Source organism: Camelina sativa, chromosome 10 (genome assembly GCF_000633955.1).
Source record: "Camelina sativa cultivar DH55 chromosome 10, Cs, whole genome shotgun sequence".
Classification (NCBI taxonomy): Eukaryota; Viridiplantae; Streptophyta; class Magnoliopsida; order Brassicales; family Brassicaceae; genus Camelina; species Camelina sativa.
In genome coordinates, this window is record NC_025694.1 from 10,929,443 (window position 1) to 10,949,698 (window position 20,256).

Genomic DNA, 20,256 nt, shown 5'->3' on the forward strand with positions numbered 1-20,256 from the left:
GGGTTTAGGGTCTTTACCTTGGTTCTTCGCAATCAGTGCTACCGCAAAATTCGCAGACAAATCTGCCAAGAGATACGAGGACCACAAGAGCATGATCAGGAACTTGTTGGGCGTTCGTTTTCTGAGGGGGGCAAAGAAAATGAGAATTGTCTGAAGCGAGAGACTGAGGATTATCATTCCCCTAATATTCCATGTGTCCCAAACATCTTTGATTTGTTTGGGAATCACTTCCACCATTTCTCCTATATTTCCTGATTAGATCGTTTCTGGAAAAATAGTTTGCTCTCTGGAATGCTTCTTTGCTTCTGCCATTGAGTTTTTACCCAAGCCATTCTTGGGACGTGTGAAGGGTTTTCTTTGTTTAATATATCTGAAGCTTGTAGTCTTTTCCTACAGATAACTGCTGGTCTTTTGGTCTTATTTTGTGTTAAAGACGAGGAAACGACAGAGAACATAGCCCTCTGCATTATTGAAATAACTTGTTTGTAGAAATGATTCCAAAAGTGTTTAGAGTATATTTTTAAACAGATCTCTTGAAGTCAAACGAGTAAAAAATCAAATTCATTATCCACACACACGCGCACACACATACAAACACACATACAGAGAAAGAGGGAACATAGTAAATATTAGGGAAAGGATCCAGGGAGAGAATACTCCGTAGCTCTGCTTCTTCTGCCCCTGTAGTTTTTCATATCCTCGTTGCACTAGACGGCTTCCAAGTCCTGCAAACAGAAGTAACCACAAAAATTGGTGAAAGATTGTTATCTACTTGTAGACTTCACATCAGTAACACGAACAAGAGGAACTGAAGATCAAAAACACATTTGAGAGTAGTGGTATGCATAACATTGGACTCACCAGACAACATAGATCATCTTCTGAAGTTTCCAGCTTCGGGCATTTTTCTTTACTGTATGTCTTCAGATTAGGCAGCGATCCATTGATAGCAGATAGCACAGGCAACTCGTAAAGGCACAGTGTGTGCAAATTAGGCAGTTCGACTTCTTGTTCAAACACTTTCTCCAGCTTCTCACAAAACTTTATTTTCAGGACTTTTAGGCTGGTGGGAAGCGCGGATGCAGGAAATAGCGTTTTAATATGCGGGCAACAATCTAGGCTTAGATTCTTGAGATTCTTGAAGCTGCTGCTGCATATACTCTCCAACAGTCCAAGATTGGTAATTGACAAAGTCTCCAGGTTTCCGAGACGTTCTTCATCTACTCCAGTAAAAAGGATTTCTATATCCGCGCACATCTCCAGCCAACAACCTTTCACTGACTTCAAATCATTAAATACTGATGAGAGACTTGCCGCTGTATTGTCCACAATAGCCACAAACTCAACTTTAGCTAAGGTTTCCTTATCTTCATCTACGCCATTAGATCCTTGGATCTTGAGGACTTCTTGACAACTTTTGGTATCAAGAAATGGTGCTATGTTCTGATAGACATCCGTGTATATATGACCTTTGTAAAAATGTTCCCTGCGATGACCTTTCTTCTCAGGACAATCAAAGTCCCAAAGTTCACCTAGACGTCCTTTCTCCTTTCTTGAGATTTCGTGAATTCTGTCGACAACATCATGAGAGCTTAGACTCTCATAAATCCCATTTGTTATGTCTTCCTTTACCTGTCTCCAAGTCTCATGTATCAATCTTCTTGAATCTGCCAGGACAACTAGCTTTGAACAACTGATACTGCTATTCTCTGGCAACTCCAGTAAGGTTTCTATTCTTGTGCGAAAGAGATTAATTTCCCGCAAGTAAGACATGTACTTGAAGGATCCCTCAATTTTATGCAACTTAGTGCACCCAGAAACATCAAAGACTTCAAGGCTCGTGAGTCCGTTGATGTTTGGTAGAGTTTCTAGGTTGGAGCAGTCTTTCAGGAGGAGTTGTCTGAGGTTGGATAGACCGGAGATGGTGGACGGAAGGTTGGTAAAACTTGTGCCTGACATATTAAGAATTTTTAGTTCCTCTTTCTGCTCGAAGCATACTGCCGCAATTTCCACCAAGTTGGTCATCCTAGAAAGATCGAGAATTTGGAGACCTGATAAGGTTCGAAGATTGGGCAGTTCTACTAAATTGCTACAGTTGTACAATGAGAGCCGCGATAAGGAGCTAAGATTGGCAGCAACCGCAGGGTCATGAAATATTGGTAGTCGTTTTAGCTTGCTCTCTGATAAATCAAGGAGCACAAGCCGCTGAAGACGAGAAAAGGTTTGGTTTTTGCTTGTGGTTTCTTCAAAGCAAGTTCTTAGCTTGCGTGCACCACGGATGTCGACAACCTCGAGCCTGTCTAAATGCTGTATGTCTGGCAAATCTTCCAATACAAGACAGTCTCTAAGATGAGAGTATGGAGATACTTCAGTTGAGAAATGCTGGAAGGTGAAGATATGATCCGAAGTCCAGAGAGGTTCAGACTTTGAAGTTCCGGCAATGCTTCAAAGAAGTCATCAGAGATAGTTTCCACAGAGCTAGCACCAGAAACTTCAAGAACCTCTAGCCTTCGTAGACCCTTGAGTTCCTCTATATTTGGCAGTAGATCATAGTTCCTGATCACAAGAACTCGGAGTTGCTTGAGTTCTCTAAAAGACTGGATAAAATCTTCCATTGTGGGATCAAAAAGACCTAGTACTTCAAGATCTTTCATCTGTGGCTGCTCAAAGAACTTATAAGGTGTTTCACGACGCAGACGGTTTCCACCCATCAGAATTGTACAAATATTTTCTCCTTTATTTGCTTGTACTGTTTTTATCATATCATCTATCTGGATTATTTTCCCTAGACCTTTGTTCTTGTCACCACCATAAACCCTCGCAAATCGAAGCCGGGATCTGCCTAAGAACCCATGATGTCGAAGATCAGGTATATCGCTCATTGCCATCTCTGGTACAACCATATCATCCGTTTGTATCTTCAGAATACCACGGTTTATAAGTTCCAACAAAATATCATGACCATCCTTATAAGACTTCTTAATAGATCGAATGGGATCAAAATAGCCTTCAAGTATCCAATGTGTGATCAGTTCATTGTAGTGAATACAGCCGCAATGCTTAAAAAGGTCCAAGCTATGCCAAAAACAATCAACAATGGCACTTTTTAATGTATCATCGGTTTCCAGCAGCTGATAAGCAAGTTGCAGAATAGATTTATTATATCTTGAAACTGAGTAGGCTGGCTCACCGGGGGATAGAATTTCCTTTAAAACCTTCTCTTGTTTTGTAGTTAGGCTCTTAAAAGAGTTCTGATGAGCGATGCAGCTTAAGGACTTGGCTAGCACAACGATTGCAGAAGGCAAATTACTGCTTTTTCGCACCACAGAATGTATCAATGGCTCATCAATTTTCCACGCTTTTTCAAGGAACTCAAGCAACTTCCCTTCATGAATGGTAAGCGATGCAAATAAATCATGCATGTTATCCTCGGTAAGGGTGCAGATTAAAGCTTGTGACACATCTGTGGTATGGAACTTACATTCCCTTGTATCATGTGGCTCTTCCATGTCAGCGGATTCAGTTTCCCCACCATGCTTTGTAGTTTTTTCGTCTCTTACTCTTCTTGTAAGAAGAATTTTTAGAGGTTTGTACTGTGCAAGAAAACTCTCCAGTCCCAAATCCTTCATCACTTTGTCCTCACTGGTCTTGTTTCCTTCGTCATCAAGTATCAACAGAAGATACGGCACCATTTCATATGATGAAGTGTGTTTCTTCTTCTTGTCCTTGAGCTCCAAAATGATCTTATGCTTCAAATCCTTTAGCAAGTCTTTCTTGTCCTTCTCCCTCTTATCATCCGTAACATACACATCAAGTTGGAAAGCTATGTTCTCATAAAGCGACATTTCATCGTCAAACTTCTCGTTGAGGTTCAGCCAGAGGGTGAGGTAGCACATGCCTTCTTCTGTTGCATACTTACCCACATTCCTTGCCAGCCGCGTCTTACCGATTCCGGATTTCCCAGCCAGTACAACTCTTTGAGGACCATCACCACCCATTGTTTCCAGTATCATATTACACAACTTCTCATCCTTAGCAGCTTGGCGTAGTTCAGCGGAAGCCATATCTGGAATATGTTATAAAAGAATGCATTATAGAGCTTGTATAATGTAACAGCAGCATACTATACAATTATGAAAGGTTTCCCTAGATTTTGGTCACTCAAAAGTTCCAATTTTGGACCATGATAATAGTTGCGTAGGAAGCCCAGCAATGTATAGGTTCTGAGATAACTAAATTAGTGAAGAGCGCAGAGCGAAGATTTATTAATCAATTTGAAAATGGGCAGTCATATAGATATATATTTTTTTTTGTTCAAAGGCAGTCATATAGATAAAGATGCTAAAAGGCGTAGAAAATCAGAAAATGTAGAAAGGAGAAGAAAGCGAGAGTACCCATAGCTATTGCGCTCAGAAGAATTTATCTGACTTCTTTGGGAAATGGGTTTAGCTTTGTCTGCCTTCTTCGTCGTCTGATCAAGATCTACTCGTCTCAACTCAAGTCAACCTTTTTGCTCGCGGGTTCCCTAACAGAAATTTTTAAAATAAACAATGACTTCCTATATTAAGTAGTTTAACATATTGAATATAGTTTAGCTTATTCAAGGTCGTATCGTAGGCCTGCACTTGCTTTTACAATTATTGAAAAAAACGTTTTTATGTACAGGCACATCAATCAAGAGATACATCTCCCACTCCGAGTCCGATGATAAAGTCAGATAAGATGTTGGAGACCTTCGCTAGCTAGAGTTGAACAAACTGCTGAGTTCTCTAAAGTCAGCGAGTAGGAAGGAAACTTTAGTTGGAGACTCATATTGCATTTGACAGCAAACTGATTCGAAATCCGAAACCATTTTACAAGGTGTCTACTTGCTCCTCCTGCTTTATGCATTTTTAAACCATTGGTAAGTTTTTAGAGTTTTGACTTTTGAGCTCTTTTGCGTTTACTCTTTTTATAAATGTATACATCTATAAATTAACAATCTCAGAACTAAAATATTTCATTAAATTATAGATATATTAATTACTATTCATTTATAAAATATTTGACTAACTTCGTTTTTTTAAAAAGAGGTATTAGTATTTTTCTAGATCAAAAAACAAGTAGAAAAATAATTATCATGTCTAGAAAACAACACCAACATTTTTGATGCAATAAAAATATTAGAAATAAAATCTAATCAGAATTAGTGCAAATTGTAGAGTTATATTTTACTAAATTTTCTTTTATATATAAGATTATATAATTATTAATTTATGGTATTAAATAGACCACATACAAAGTTTTCAAACAAAAATTAATATCATATTATCCCATCGAATTATATTAAATATTCTGTTGGCCCAACTTGAAACCAACAAAAAAAATTAATTTAAATTGATTATTAGTTTACGAGTATTAATTTGTAGAAGTTTTACTTTTTTTTTTTATCGGATGTCCCCAAAGGAACATAGAGATTTTACTATACATTAATAGAAAAACTTCTAATAAAAAATTTCGGTTCAGTTCAATGTATATAATTTTTATTCTTGCCAATTGATAGTTTTTATTGTAGTTGGTTTCAGGCTAATTCTTGCCCATTGAAAATTAGAAGGTTATTTTTGTATGAATATAAAATGTTTTCACAACTATTTGAAAACATCATGATTGTCATAATCATGATGACAACCTTTTGAGGGTTAAAAGGCTTAAAATTAACCTTTTAAAAATAAAAGGTTATTAAAAAATCATGACCACAACTATTCGGTAAAGGTAGAAACGATGCTAAAACTTAAAAATTAGTAAAACAACTGTCATTGATGAAACACATAACGGAAACATGGTCCAGAATATCTCACCGAGTCACCGGTAAGGAAAAACAGATTACAAAAAGACTAAAAACTCTTTGAGTCAACAAATTTTTTTAGTGATTGCCGATATCAATCACAAAACAAACCTAAACAAATAAAACCAAGAGTCTTTTATTCATTTTTAAAATATTTAACTGGTGGCCTCGTCTAAGTATTACTATAGGCCGATCTTCTGAGTTTTAATAAATAATTTATTGGTCAAATTGGCAATTCTTGAGCCAACTTGTTTGCTCGGGTTATAAACTTATATAATTAAGTTGACTCGTTTCTAGCAGTGTTTTGCATCTAAGGTGAAAACCAAACCAAACCAAACCAAACTTTGCCATAAACTGAGAACCAGTTCTCTTAAAAGGTAGGAACCAGTTCCAGTTGGCTGATACGCAACCAAAAAAAAAAAGAAACAGAAAGATGGCGGAGGCAATACCGAAGGCAGTGAAAGATATGTGGGACAAATGGAACATCCGTGGTCTTGTCATATTCAGTCTTGTACTTCAGGCAATCCTTGTTCTTCTCTCACCAAATCGAAAACGAACACAAAGAGGACTTATTCCATTTCTCATCTGGTCTGCTTACCTATTAGCCAATTGGTCGGCTGATTATGCCGTCGGACAAATCTCAGATAGTTCAGGAGACAAGCCTGAACCACACGAGTCGCCCAAGACAAACGAGCTCGTAGCGTTCTGGGCAATGTTCCTTCTGTTGCACCTTGGTGGTCCTGACACAATCACAGCTCTTGCTCTGGAGGATAATGAGCTCTGGCTCAGGAGTTTGTTTGGTCTAATGTGCCAATTCATTGCTACTCTCTACGTGTTCTTGCTATCAATACCCAACCGGCTCTGGAAACCAACATACCTCATGCTTATGGCTGGAGTCATCAAGTATTTTGAGAGGATAGGAGCAATGCGTGCAGCTAGTCTCGAGAGGTTCAAGAAATTGATACCTGGGGAGCCCGAACCTGGAATCGACTACTCGAGATTCATGGAGGAATACAAAATTAGGAAGATTTCAAGAGAGCATAGTGAGTTTGTCAGGGTCGAGGAGCCAGAGGAAAGGCAACGTGAAGTAAGGCCACATGTTATAACACAGCTCCATGCTATTCAATATGGTTATAAGTACTTCAATATCTACAGAGGTCTCGTAGTTGATTTTCTGTATAGCTCTGAGTACTGGACAGAGAGCAAGGAATTTTTTCAGTCACTGGAGGCGGTTGAAGCTTTGAGTATTCTGGAGGTAGAGCTCAGCTTCATCTATGGCACACTATTCACCAAAGTTGACATCCTTCACACTTGGACTGGGCTTAATTTCCGCTTTATATCCTTGGGATGCCTATTTGCATCCCTCTATGTCTTCAAGACGTCTAGGAAAGATGAATATGATGGTTTTGATGTTGGCCTTACTTATGCTTTGATCCTTGGTGGAATCGCCTTTGATTTCATTTCCATCCTCATGTTCTGTATATCCGACTGGACCTTTGCCAGATTGAGTAAGCCTAAGGACGAGGTGGACGATGATAATACCTTGTTTGACGATATGCTCACTTGGTTCCTCCGTTTCAAGGAACTGAAGTGGAAAGAGTGCAAGTGTGACGAGAAAGAATATCCCTCTCACATGATGGTACTTGACCGACTCTTCATATTCCGCAGATGGTCTGAGTACGTATATGCATACAACCTGATTGGCTCCTCGCTAAGGATAAAACCAAAAAGAATCCACCACACCAAGGGTTACATACACAAAAACTTTGACACCACCATTCAAAGCTTGTACATAGATCGTGCCATCGGTATCATCATCCGAGAAACAGTCCTCCTTTACATAGCCTTAAATCTCATCTGTAGGAAGATAAATCTATACATCGCTTACCTGTCCATCGAGAATCGGGTAATGTATGTTGTCGACCTTCTTCTCAAGATTTTTCTTAGAAGCTGCTTTATACTTCCTTCGATCATCAAGTATCTCTGGGAATTCTTTGCCATTCCGGACCAGCTAGATGAGTTCATATTTACATCTCGAGAACGCCTCACCGCGGAACTTTGGGAACTCATATTTAAGGAGGTTCAGAATAAATGCCGCTTTGTTCTTGGCTCAGAGAGTTCCAGCTATATATATTCAGCTAGAGGTGGCTGGATTCTGCGCTACATGAAAGTCGATGAATATTACGAGAAATTGCTGCCATATGTTACTGACATGGATTACGATCAGAGCATCCTGGTGTGGCACATTGCTACTGAGCTCTTACACCAAACAGACGACAACAATGCAAGATATGAGGACAACAGAGTGTTCAGCAAAACCCTTTCAGACTATATGATGTACCTTCTGATCGTGAAGCCTACTCTGATGTCAACAGTTTCAGGAATTGATAAGTCAAGATTCAAAGCCGCAATAGCAGAAATCAAAAGATTTCAAAAGGTGTTTGCGAGGACCCCTGTTGAAGGTACAGAAGATGCAAAGATGGCATGTAATGCGATTTTAGATTATTATAAGGCGGCGGATGGGCAGAGAAATGAGAATGCTCAAGGGTATCTAAGCAAGTCTGTTCTGTCCCAAGCGAGCATGCTAACGAAGGAGCTTCAGCGTATAGAAATTGAAATAAGCAATAAGAAAATGTGGGAAGTAGTGAGCAAAGTGTGGGTGGAGATGCTATGCTATGCAGCAAAGCATTGTGATTCTAAACAACATGCAGCTCAACTCAACAGAGGTGGTGAATTGATAAATTTTGTTTGGCTTTTGATTTATTTAGAACAGAGTTCCCCAGTTGCCTGACAAGCCAACAAGACAGAAATCATTATCATTATTTTCTCATTCTCAGGACAGTTTCGGAGATAATAATGGCAAACGCATTGTATACCTACCCGGCCTCCACGAAAATGCACAACTTCTCACCAAATTCGAGGCTTTCAGACAAGTGCAAAAGGAATTTATGGAGTTTGAGATTGAGAAAAAATTGTGCCTTTTGAGTTTCGCTGTCTTCCCGGAGAACAGAGAAGTTCATAGGACGATGCTGATGTATTGGTGGATAGGAGAGGGGTTTATTCCTGTTGAAGGAGCTGGAGAATCTGTGAGAGAAGCTCTTCAAGTATTCACTGACAAAAAGTTGGTTGAACCAGTCCAAGAGAGGCGCAAAGTGGCTCCAAGCAGCTATAAGATGAACCCTTTCGTGCATTCTTCAGTTATTCATCTCTCACAGAAGATTGGACTTTTTGATATCTATCATGAACAGAAGAGGCCAAGCATGAGACAATCAGGTTTGGGAAAGGTCTGCCTTGTGGAGGGGTCATCAGCGCAGCTAGAGGCAAAAGCTAAGAAAATGCAATCACCAGATCAAATCGAAACTGTATTAAACGTTTCCGAGAGATACCCGGGATTCGCATTCAAATGGTTCTCGGAGTTTATAACCAAACCGCTACAAAAGTCTGTGTTCAAGTCACTCCGTGTCTTCTATTTGGGGAGATGGGAAAGAACTCAGAAGCGAATCATCGAGGTACCGAATCCTGAGATTATGAAATATTTGACTTTTATGACGAACCTGAGACTCGTAAGTTTTCAAGGGATCTCAACCATTAGAAAGCTCAACCGTTCAATTTGTAAGCTACACAAGCTGATCGTCTTGGACCTCAGGGAGTGCTCTGACCTAACGCAACTTCCAGAAAAGATAGAGTCACTCCACAGTCTGGTCTACTTGGATATGACTGGATGCTATATGTTGGAATATATTCCCATGAGGTTGGCTTCACTGAACAATTTAGAGGTTCTCAAGGGGTTTGTGGTTAGTGACACCGCCTATGAGGGTGTTGCGTGCACAATGAGGTTGCTGAAGAGGTTGAAGAAGCTAAGAAAGCTCAGCATTGAAATACACAGGGATGATCTCGGTGTGCACCAATTGATGGAGGATCTTGTAATGCTCAAAGCGTTGACAAGTTTGAAGGTGACATGGAGGAAGAATTTAAACACAGTCCGTGCTGGCAAGCCTGATGATTTCAAAAAGATTGAGAGTCTTCCTGATCAGTTAAAGAAGCTGAGTCTGCAGCGGTTTCCGCACGAACAACTTCCCACTTGGATTCATCCCCACAAACTGCTTCACCTGAAAAAGCTTCATATTGGAGGAGGAAGATTGCTCAAGGGTTTTGGTGCCTTGCCGGAGAAGGCAACAGAATGTTCTGTTGAAGCATTACGTCTCACGTCACTCCCCAGGCTAAGGATCGGGTGGATTGAGGTGAAAAAACTCTACTTCCCAAATCTGACATTTCTTGAGAAGTATGACTGTCCAAAAATTAGTCTCACTCCCTGCGATGGAAATGGAATCTGGAGATCCGACCAAGACGACCAATGATGTGCTCGAACACAGACAGGTCCAACGGTGTACGGGAGCAATCTAATCTAACCGGAGCAACCTGATAGAATGTTCGGTAAATTAATTGATTTGGTATCTATACTTGTGAGAGAATTTGAAGTATTTTATAATTGTGTTGTTTTATAGTTCTGTTTTATATGCTATAATTTTGGGGTGTGGGTGTTTTCGGATTGAAAGACAGTAGATCTCCGTTTTGTGTTGAATAATCGGATTTGTTAAGGAACAATATATTTGTATAGCTAAGCGTGTTTCATTTACAATAAAGTGGTTTTATGATAAGTGATTTACTCGAAAATAATTCTCAGCAGTCAGCACCATACAATACAAGTAAAAAAACTAAAAAGTATAACAGAGTACGAAAGAAACTCATGGTAATATATGTGTACGCAGTTGAGTAGTTGACAACAACTCTTCCAATTTTCTCAAAGTGGTTCGATAGTCGTTGCAAAGTTCATTATAAATACTACAAAACATTCGTGTATACTGTTAAATCAATCGGCTCTTCATATCACAAAGAGAGTATTAAATTACTAATGGTAAGAATTTAAAATTTAATAAGCATGAGGAGGTTGGAAAAGAAAGATACCAGGTTTGACAGATTACTCAATTGGCTCCTCAGTTTCAGGGAACTGAAGTGGCAGAAGTGCATGTGTCACGAGCAAGAACAACTCTGTCATACGGTGACTATATTTCAGCGATTGTCTGAGCTAGTACATACAATATATGCATGCATACCAAATACAACCTGATTGGCTCCTCCTCCCTGAAGATAATGAACACCTAATAGAATCCACCACCACACGGATTACAAACACAGTTTCTTTTGCCATCATTCAAAGCTTGTGCATAGATGATAGATCGTGCCATCTGCGAGATATGCAAATCGAGGATCCTTGCCTTACGAGAAACTCCTGATGTATGTCAAAGAGATGGAATACGATCAACTGAGCCTCGCACCAAACAGAAGCAGACAAATTCAGCAAGAAATGTCAGATGCAAAGATTTCAGCAAAACCAATTCAGAATACATGATACACTCTTAGTCACACATCCCTCACTGATATCGTCACTATCACCACCAGACAGTATCGTGTGCTACCACTTTCTTGGATCCAGCCTTCCAGATTCGAGTAACTGGTGGTGACGAATCTGGACAACTTTTTAGGGTTTAGAACGCCGGACTGCGAGAACCAGACATCGAACGCTGCCGGAGGAAGGAAACAATATACACTGAGAAGATCGATTTATATGCTGCCGTACTTTGGTTTAGTAAACCGAATTCATATTATACCGGTTATGTCTGTCCGGTCCGGTTTTCTTTTTATCTTCGATGAGTGGTTGGTTCTTACTTCTTAGTGTTTGTTTGCACTTGGGGGATCGAATTAAGGTGAGAACAAAGAAGGGAAAGATCGAAACAAGCGAGACGAATTGAAATAGCAAATCCATTTTAATTAATGGTACAAATTTACAACTTTTGTTCTTTTTGTAGATATTGTTCTGTTTCTTTGGTTTATCCAAGTTTTGTTTCCTAGGTTTCAGCTGGGATTGGTTTATTGATTAGTACTTAGTTGGATGGTTCCTGATCTTGACAAGAGTTCGAATTTTATGCGGCTTTTGAGAGAATAGGTTAGAAAGATAGAAGCTTTATGTGTTGTTGGTGATGGTGATAGTGTTGAATATCCACATTGGTTCAGCTTCTCAATTCAATGTGCATTGGATTTGTTTTAAGTTCAGTGGCCAGTGGGTATTGAAAGATCATTTTGTGGGTCAATGTTAACTTATTCTGTTTATCCAAATCTTTACTACTTTGTTCAGGTCTTGATGATCATGAAAGGTATATTTAGGAGATATGAGAAATGGAATCCTGTTCATCCTACTTATGGAGCTTTTTGGGGTATGGGGATTGGGATCGGTTGTGGTGTCGGATGGGGACCTGGTTTTGGCCCTGAGGTCATTGGTTATGTAGGTGCAGGCTGCGGTATTGGTTTTAGTGTTGGCATTACACTTGCTGGTCTCGGCATTGGTCTCCCCACAAATCTTCTTCTTGCTGTTCCTTATAACAGTATTTACTATCTACTCTCTCTCTCTCGCTCACACACACACATTTCTTCATATATATGTATTCACAATACCAAGTAAATCTTTTATTTCTGAAGTTTCTTACAATTCAGGTTTTATGCAACATGAATGCACTTTTCATGTTAGTAATGATATGTCTCCTGAACTTTTTCATATTTTTCTCTTCAGCTGTGGAAGCTACTAGAAAGGGCGCTTTCAAGTTGTTTGGTAAAAATCTCTCAACCTATGATTTCATGCCTCAAATTGGGGGGTTGCAGAGACAAGTCATTGAGATGTGCTCTGGTTTTAACAAGAAGCCTCACATAGATTATGAGTTTGACATTAAAAGTTTCCCTTTGTTCATTTCACATGATTGTGGAAGATTTGGGAGTCATCTTCTCCATGTCCGCAAAGGTACATATAACTAGTCTTTACATTTTGCTATACCCTTGTGCAAATTCTTCTCTATCCGTTTTTGTTGTCATTGATAAGATAAGTTAGTCTTAGTACATCAAAATAGAAGCTGGAATCAGGGCTTTTGGTCTGAGCATTTGCTTGCCTCTATATTAGACATAATTAACTTGCACTCCAACACTCTTATAGTCGCATGCTAATGTATCTCTAGATTGGAAATGTTTATTCACTGTAAATCCCTATATTATTTAGAACGAAGTGTATAAAGAACAATTAAATATATCATTTTTCTTTGCAGGTTCAGAGGACAACAAATCACCACGAGGATCTTAAGCATCCGAGACACACACTTCTAGATTGTTACTATGATTGGCATATGTGAATGTGACTGTTAAATATTCAGCACAAATCAGAACCAACCCTGAAGCACTTGTGTCTTACAGTTACTGAGATATGTATAAGAGGTTAGGAATTTGAACAATAGCATTCATAGACAGTTCAGAGTAGTTGTTTCACAAAACAAAAAAAGACCAGAAGTGTAGTTAATGTTACACCACAGGTTTATGCTTTGCCCTTAATCAAATAATATCTTTTCTCTTTTTGTCTTCTCCTTTTTTTCTAATTCCATTTGCTTTTATTCCTTACTTCTGGGGATAAATAATTTGCAGAGAAAGATAATTCGACTGAGTATATACAATTTTGACATGTATACTTATATATGTGTCACCCCAAAGTGAAAGCTGCAGACATTGAAAGCCTGAGATTCCTCCCATTTTGGTTTTTCTCAGAAACACAAGAAGAGCTAATGGAACAAGCTAAGAAGTCTACATCTGAAATTGACGAGAAGCTCGACACAATCAAGTTATCTTTTGATATAGAATATGCAAAATGGTTGTCGAGAAATCAGAGTGGATCTTTCTCTAAGCATGGAAACCTGTCCATAGATGGCGAATCATCACCAACTCGCAACAGTAGCAGTAGCACCACTATTAGAAAAAGGCGGCCTAAGGCGAATTGCGTGGAGACAAGCTCTGAGCTTCCGGATCACGAAATTCATGGTTTCGTAAACGAGACCTTGTTCTTGAAGAACTTCTTGCTGAAGCAAAAGGAATCCAAAGAGTTCAAAACTCTAGCGATTGTGGGGAAGTACGGAGTTGGGAAAACGACATTGTGTCAGGATGTGTTCAACAACGAAGAAGTGAAGCAAGCTTATATCCCGAGGATATGGGTGTCTATGTACAGCAAAGAAACAAAAGAAGACGAAGATCCCAAGATAGATGTTGTGAAGAGGATCTTGAGATCACTTGGAGTTGAAGATGAGATGTTTGAACACATCAAAACAGAAGCAGAGGAAGAGAAGAGAAGCAAAGATGAAGCTGGGGAAACAGAGGAAGAGACAGTTAAAGAGAAGGAGCTCTCTCGATTATTGTATGCTCTTCACTCAAATCTGCTAGGGAAGAAGTATCTGATCGTGTTGGACGATGTTTGGGAAGACAACGAGTGGGATCAGAGGCTCGATGATGAGACGAGTCAACAGGAAAGATCACATCTTTCTTGTGGGTTTCCTAAAGGGTCTGGTGGGAGAGTGATTATGACTAGCAGAGACGAGAGCTTGGCGAAGGAGATAGTCGGAGAAGAAGAGAATCTGCAGCATTTGTTTCCAAGATCCGATGCAGAGAGCGTGTGGGAGATGTACAAAGATGCAGTAAAAGCAGCCTTGAAGATAGAAGTGAAACCGAGGTATCCCGGAAGATTCAAACAAGAGCTTATGGACAAGTCTTGTGGTATTCCTTTAGCTGCTCGAATGCTGGCGAAGATTGAGCCTGTGAAAATGGATGAAACCGGAGACATGGAGAGGAAGAAAAGCTTCTAACTTCTAAAGCAATGTATCTACAAATTGTTCTGTAATATAAGGATACATTTGAGGATTACTATTTAAAATTGTTTTATTGTCCTGAAAACTGTTATAGTTGTGACTTATGGGAGTGTAAACCTTTGACATTTGAAAATAAAGAATGTAAATAGTTTCAGTATAAATGTGTCAAATTCTAAGATAATACTTTTCAAGTATGTTACCTACATACCCTTATAATCATATTTCATATAGTACAAATGCCTCTCTAGAATAAATAATGATATATAAGAGTCATAGGTGCGTCTGTGGTGATTAGAAATCTCATAACAAGACTGAGGTCACTATCTGTCGATTAGAATTCCTACTAATCAAATTATGCGTCTAAAAAAACCAATCACTCATTTCGATTTCCAGTTAAAAGAAGAGAAACTTCATTGAACCATAATTAAAAAAAAAATTACTTTCCATCTTTAACATATCCTATTAGAAATATATCTGAAAATATCACAAACTTTAGGTTTTAAGTAAGAGTTCATAAATCATGTAATTTCGTTTCTAAATTTTAGACACTCTTCATATACCTACAAGTTGTAGTAGTAATGTTCAAAAAATTGGATTTAAACGATTATTTTAAAATTTTCTTTTTTTATGAAATGTGATCATTGCTCTAAGAATATAGTGATCTTTCAAAAAAATACTTCACTTTTAAAAGAAGTAATGAATTAGTATTAGAATATTAGTTTCCTTTCAGCTTAAGAGAAGTTGCACCTATATTCTCCCCAATATGTTAAGTTAAACATATATACCCTCACTTTCCTAAACGTGTATCACAAAATCACAACCAGAGCAATATATGGACCGCAGCAAAGAGTATAGCAAATAAATGTAGTGATTAACATGTAACTTTTTTTTGTGTGTGTGATAGACACATAAGAAAAGTTTTACTTGTGTAGTAAACAATTCCAAAAGTCATTGTTACTTCACACTGATCCAAAAAGAAAAAAAGTGGGTATACTTGTTACTCTGAAATAGTTAAGGGTGGAATTCTAGGAAGAATATAATAGTACGTAATTATACTTAACGTTTTCGTGTCGACAGAATATAATTTAAACTGAAAAAGAAAACAAATTGTTCTTTTATAGACTGATATAGAAGTTATCGAATGTGGATAGAGTAGTATAAATACGTGAATCATCAATCAACGAAGGATGACAAAACAAAACAAATTAAAGAAAACTAGAAAGAAAGAAAACAAATAAAACGGTAGAGATATCAGATACCAATCTATTTTTATAGAGATGGACAATCGAGAAAAGACAGATCAAATAAGCAGAGAAGAGTTTCTTAAGAAGATAATGGAATCATTGGGACCAGACGGTGTCGCTTCAAGAACTCTCCTCGTTGGTGAAGCTGGTATAGGGAAGACATGGCTTGCAAAAGAAGTCAGCAAACGTGTTATCCGAGAAAGGTCTTCTAGGTACAATGTCCTCTGGTTACATCTGAACAAAAGGATTGAAGACGTGAAGTCCCTTTACGAGAATCTAGCTGCTCAGTTATCAATAATCTACGAGTTTGAAGAAGGCGAAGAACCTGATGAGCTTGATTATTCGTTGGAGAGCTTACAAGAGAAGGTTACACAAGTGATTAGCAATAACAAGAAGAAGAATCTTCTATTGATTTTGGATGATGAAGGAAGTATGACAACTGAAAACCATGTAATGGAAGACCTAAATCTCCGGGAGTTTCTTAATGAACACTCAACTCTTAAGCTTCTAATCACAAGAAGAGACGAAAGAGAGGAGAAAGAATCGATAACGATCAAAGTCACTCCGCTTACCGAAGACGAGTCACGGAACTTACTCCGCGGTTCTCAGGACTTACTTAAGTCATTTACCATTGAAGATTGGCCGGATCATCGAGAGATCAACGAACCTACTTTGATCTCTTGCTTATTGAGCAAGAGCAAAGGCTTACCAGCTGCGATCATTGTCTTAACCAAGTCCTTAGACAACATCAAGTCATTTTCTGCGAAACATAGAAAGATCTTTACAGAACTGATTCTATCTCCCGAGTCATTAGATGCAGCTGCTGCTTCCAAGAACGCTATAGACCGTAGCCTCTACAATCCCGTTTTGCGATTAAGTTACGAGCTGTTAAAGCTTGAGGAGACGAGCACACGTCCAGTCATTGCTTGCTTTTGGCACATCTTGGACTTCTACAAGTACTCTGGATGCGCTTACTACCGCGACCTAATCGTACACTGGATGCTTGAAGGGTATTTTGATCCAGTTAAGTCGGTTGAAAAAGCTTACCAGGAAGGACATTCCATTTTGATGGAGTTTATGAATAGAGGAATCTTGAAGATACAAGAAGACAACATGGTGGTTCCAGAGTTTTCAATGAGCAATCTATTAGATCTTCAAGATTGTGGATTCTTTGGAAGATCTTGCCTTGGATTTGACAGAGTTTACGGAGGAGACAAGAGAAAAGGTCTTGGAAAAATCATCTTAATCGATGATATGATACAAACAATTCAATCTAAGCACAAGAAGATCACGACGATTATCGCTAGCGGAAACCGTTTACGTAGAGAAGTTTCTGGAAAGTTCTTTGAGAGACCAGAGATGCAAGATCTGGAAGTTGTTGTACTCTTTGAGCCAACGTTCCAAGATCTTGTTTTGTCTTTATCTAAGCTTAAACTACGAGTACTCGTGATCAGGGATTGCGATCTTATCCAAAATATCGATGAGCTTACGGGTCTTAAAGGCCTACATGTTCTTGAAGTCTCTGGTGCAAGTTCTCTAGATAGTATTCCTGATGATTTCTTCAATGAAATGAGTCAGCTTCAAAGTCTTAACCTTTCAGGACTTGCTATCAAATCTTCTCCTTCCACAATCGAAAACCTAAACATGCTCCGTTGCTTCATCCTAAGAGACTGCTCTGAACTACAAGATCTGCCTAATTTCAATGTAGCAACAAAAAAACTAGAAGTTATCGACATTCGTGGAGCTCGAAAACTGGAGTCTTACTTCGATAGAGTTAAAGATTGGAAAGACTATAAAGGCAAAAACAAGAACTTCGCTCATCTTCGGAAGCTCGAACACTTAGACTTCTCAGAGACTCAGATCATCCGCTTACCGATATTTCATTTTAAAGATTCTACTACCGATTACAGCACGATGCCATCCTTAACCCGACTCTTGCTACGTAACTGCACAAGGCTTAAGAGATTGCCACAACTTAAGCCTTTGACTAATCTTTGGATTCTTGATGCCTCTGGTGCTACAAGCTTAGTGGAGATGCTTGAAGTGTGTTTAGAGGAGAAGAAAGAGCTTAGGATCCTTGATATTTCAAAGACAATTCTTCCAGAGTTAGCTGACACGATCGCTGATGTTGTTAATCTCAATCAGCTTCTGTTAAGGAACTGTTCTCAGATTGAAGAGCTTCCAAGCATTGAGAATCTCACGCACCTTGAGGTTTTCGACGTTTCTGGTTGCAATAAGTTAAAGAAGATAAATGGATCCTTTGGAAAGATGTCTTACCTCCACAAAGTGAATCTTTCGGAGACAAATCTTGGTGAGTTACCTGACAAAATCTCAGAGCTATCTAACCTCAAGGAGCTTATCATAAAAAACTGTTCCAAGTTAAAGGCTCTTCCAAATCTTGAAAAGCTAACATATCTTGAGATCCTCGATGTTTCGGGCTGCACCGAACTGGAGAAAATCGAGGGATCATTCGAGAATATGTCTTATCTTAGTGAGGTCAATCTCTCAGGGACTAAACTAAACACGTTTCCGGAATTGCCAAAACAGAGCATCCTCTGTTCTTCAAAACGTATCGCTCTCGCGAATTCAGCGTGTTTAGAGCGAGAAGACTGGAGCCAAATTAAGGAATGTTTAGCAACAAATTCAGATGGCTCTATCTTCTCAAAAGTAGCTCAAACAATCCACGAAAAAGACGAGAAACTTGTTCATCAAGGCGATAGATACAGAGTTCTTGATCTTGAGGTTCCTTTAGGTATAGATATCGTTGATATCAACAAACCAATGAATCTTGGTGCAGAGTTTATAGCCAAAGCAGAGTATGTTTCTATTACAGAGAATGGATCTAGAAGCGTATCTTCCATCTTCGACGAGTTTCAGATGAGATCGGTCAAAGGTTGTTGGGTAGAGAGGTGCAAGAACATGAATATTCTCTTCGAATCAGATGAACAACAAGAGAAAGAGAAACCATCATCATCATCATCATCATTGGAGAATCTTTGGATATCAAATCTTCCAGTACTAAAAAGCTTGTACAGTAACAAGGGAGGATTGATCTTCAAGAACCTTAAGAAGCTAAGCATAGATTGTTGTCCAAGCATCACATGGCTCTTCCCCGAGATTCCTGGTAACCTTGAGATTCTACGAGTTAAGTTCTGTGATAAGCTGGAGAGGTTGTTTGAAGAAGAAGTAGGAGAATTATCGAAGCTTCACAAGCTTCAGCTTCTTGATTTGCCTGTTTTATCGACCGTTGGAGCTAAACTCCCGAATCTGGTGAAATGCACGATTGTGAAATGTCCGAATTTGAAAGTTGGAGAAGATGAACTAAGGCTAGGAACAAGGGTAAAAGAAGAAATTACAGAAGAATAGCCTCACAAGTAAGTGAACCAACCAACTAACAAAATTGATTTTTTTTTTTTGTTTTTTTGTTTTTTTTCTTCTCATTAACTGAACGTTTTCTTTATGAGCAGGTCTATTGGTGTGAAACCCACACTCCTACTCAGCCCACAGAAGAAGCTATAAGAACAGTGTACAACATCATCTATCTCTGTTCTTTCATCACACGACGAGGATGAAGAATCAAAATTTCCAGTGGAAACTAATAATTTATCACCACAAATGTTGAAATAATGATCACAGTCTTGAACTTTGACAGAAGATGTAATGCGAAAACTATAAAAAATGTTAACTTCGTGTTGTGTGATTGTGTAGTGTGTTAAAAGTAAACTCTAAAAATAATGAATAAATGAACCCGTTATTTTTGTTAAATTTGGGCTTATATTGGTTTCTAACTAAGAATTAATTGATAATTAGTGAATTGACCATATTCTTTTATATATTAATGATAGTCCCTTCAAACTTCCGACGTGGGACTTGAATTACATCCTCACAATTTATTTATAGTTTTCTCATGTTTTGATCTGCGTTGCGATAGTGATATATACACAGATAAAGAGACAAAGGGAACAATGCCATATTTATTTATTTTCACAAAAATATTTCAAATCGATTTAAGTTCGTCTCAAGCAATGAGTCTGTTCTGGCTGGGAAGGTAACTTTCTGAAAAATGGGTATTTTTCTAAGAAATTTCGAGATTGTTTGTTATCTCAGTTCTAAATTGGGTTGTGGTTTTTGAGGTTTATAGATTTCTAAGAACAATGCATCATTAAACCATTATGTTGAGAAGGAGTTTGTTCTCTCATTGACAAGAAAGAACACTTGCTTCAAACACCTTTAGTCAGAATCGTGCCTTATGCTTTGCAAAAAAGGCATTTGCCTTAGGCCACAAGAAAAAATAATCAAACACAGGCCACATTTTTATCTGTAAACTAGATAGAGCATTTTTTATGTAGTGTTTTAGGAAATTTTTGGAAACAAAACTCAACATTCACATATTTTTGTTTCTTTTTTTCCTTTACATAAGCTATTATATCTTACTCTTTAAAGTTTTTTTTAAAAATTAATA

The 20,256-nt window shown here is 38.4% G+C and overlaps 6 protein-coding genes, 1 long non-coding RNA gene and 1 pseudogene across 9 annotated transcripts in view; 5 read left to right on the top strand and 3 right to left on the bottom strand.

Annotated features, from left to right (window-relative positions):
* Positions 1 to 552, bottom strand: part of LOC104718409 — a 4,536-nt gene extending 3,984 nt beyond the window's left edge. Inside the window, exon 1 of the mRNA XM_010436158.2 lies at positions 18 to 552. Within this exon, the coding sequence (XP_010434460.1) occupies positions 18 to 237 (220 nt within the window). The 5' untranslated portion in view covers positions 238 to 552. The remainder of the gene's footprint in view (positions 1 to 17) is intronic.
* LOC104720245 lies at positions 549 to 4,982 on the bottom strand (annotated as a pseudogene).
* Positions 5,933 to 8,707, top strand: LOC104718408. The gene has a single exon (XM_019230986.1). It carries the CDS (start codon positions 6,258 to 6,260, stop codon positions 8,613 to 8,615), a length of 2,358 nt encoding a protein of 785 aa, XP_019086531.1. The 5' UTR covers positions 5,933 to 6,257; the 3' UTR covers positions 8,616 to 8,707.
* On the top strand, positions 8,773 to 10,182 carry LOC104720246 (disease resistance RPP13-like protein 4). Its single transcript, XM_010438184.2, has one exon. The coding sequence runs from the start codon at positions 8,773 to 8,775 to the stop codon at positions 10,180 to 10,182; it is 1,410 nt and encodes a 469-aa protein (XP_010436486.2).
* LOC109126974 lies at positions 10,558 to 11,469 on the bottom strand. Its single transcript, XR_002033680.1, has 2 exons — positions 10,790 to 11,469; positions 10,558 to 10,666 (listed from the first exon to the last, which is right to left on the bottom strand). It is a non-coding gene; the product is annotated as an uncharacterized LOC109126974 (long non-coding RNA).
* Positions 11,557 to 13,275, top strand: LOC104718407 (cadmium-induced protein AS8). Its single transcript, XM_010436155.2, has 4 exons — positions 11,557 to 11,659; positions 12,018 to 12,264; positions 12,450 to 12,674; positions 12,973 to 13,275. The coding sequence occupies exons 1-4, from the start codon at positions 11,657 to 11,659 to the stop codon at positions 13,005 to 13,007; spliced, it is 510 nt and encodes a 169-aa protein (XP_010434457.1). The 5' UTR covers positions 11,557 to 11,656; the 3' UTR covers positions 13,008 to 13,275.
* LOC104718412 (probable disease resistance protein At4g19060) lies at positions 13,052 to 14,733 on the top strand. Of its 3 annotated transcripts, none has more exons than XM_010436163.2 (2): positions 13,052 to 13,138; positions 13,463 to 14,733. In XM_010436163.2, exon 2 carries the CDS (start codon positions 13,480 to 13,482, stop codon positions 14,545 to 14,547), a length of 1,068 nt encoding a protein of 355 aa, XP_010434465.1. In that variant the 5' UTR covers positions 13,052 to 13,138; positions 13,463 to 13,479; the 3' UTR covers positions 14,548 to 14,733. The 3 variants fall into 3 exon arrangements, with proteins under 3 accessions (XP_010434465.1, XP_010434464.1, XP_019086535.1); XM_010436162.2 differs by lacking the exon at positions 13,052 to 13,138 and adding an exon at positions 13,142 to 13,233; XM_019230990.1 differs by lacking the exon at positions 13,052 to 13,138 and adding an exon at positions 13,146 to 13,233 and having other exon boundaries at positions 13,343 to 14,733.
* On the top strand, positions 15,748 to 19,559 carry LOC104718413 (putative disease resistance protein At4g19050). Its single transcript, XM_010436164.2, has 2 exons — positions 15,748 to 19,168; positions 19,262 to 19,559. The coding sequence occupies exon 1, from the start codon at positions 15,828 to 15,830 to the stop codon at positions 19,158 to 19,160; it is 3,333 nt and encodes a 1,110-aa protein (XP_010434466.2). The 5' UTR covers positions 15,748 to 15,827; the 3' UTR covers positions 19,161 to 19,168; positions 19,262 to 19,559.

Coding starts and splice junctions, on each gene's coding strand:
- LOC104718407 (XM_010436155.2), top strand. Junction 12,265..12,449: donor TCTTGCTGTTCCTTATAACA/GTATTTACTATC, acceptor TTTTCTCTTCAG/CTGTGGAAGCTACTAGAAAG. Junction 12,675..12,972: donor TCTTCTCCATGTCCGCAAAG/GTACATATAACT, acceptor TTTTCTTTGCAG/GTTCAGAGGACAACAAATCA.
- LOC104718412 (XM_019230990.1), top strand. CDS start 13,393: ATGTGTCACCCCAAAGTGAAAGCTGCAGACATTGAAAGCCTGAGATTC.
- LOC104720246 (XM_010438184.2), top strand. CDS start 8,773: ATGGAGTTTGAGATTGAGAAAAAATTGTGCCTTTTGAGTTTCGCTGTC.
- LOC104718413 (XM_010436164.2), top strand. CDS start 15,828: ATGGACAATCGAGAAAAGACAGATCAAATAAGCAGAGAAGAGTTTCTT.
- LOC104718408 (XM_019230986.1), top strand. CDS start 6,258: ATGGCGGAGGCAATACCGAAGGCAGTGAAAGATATGTGGGACAAATGG.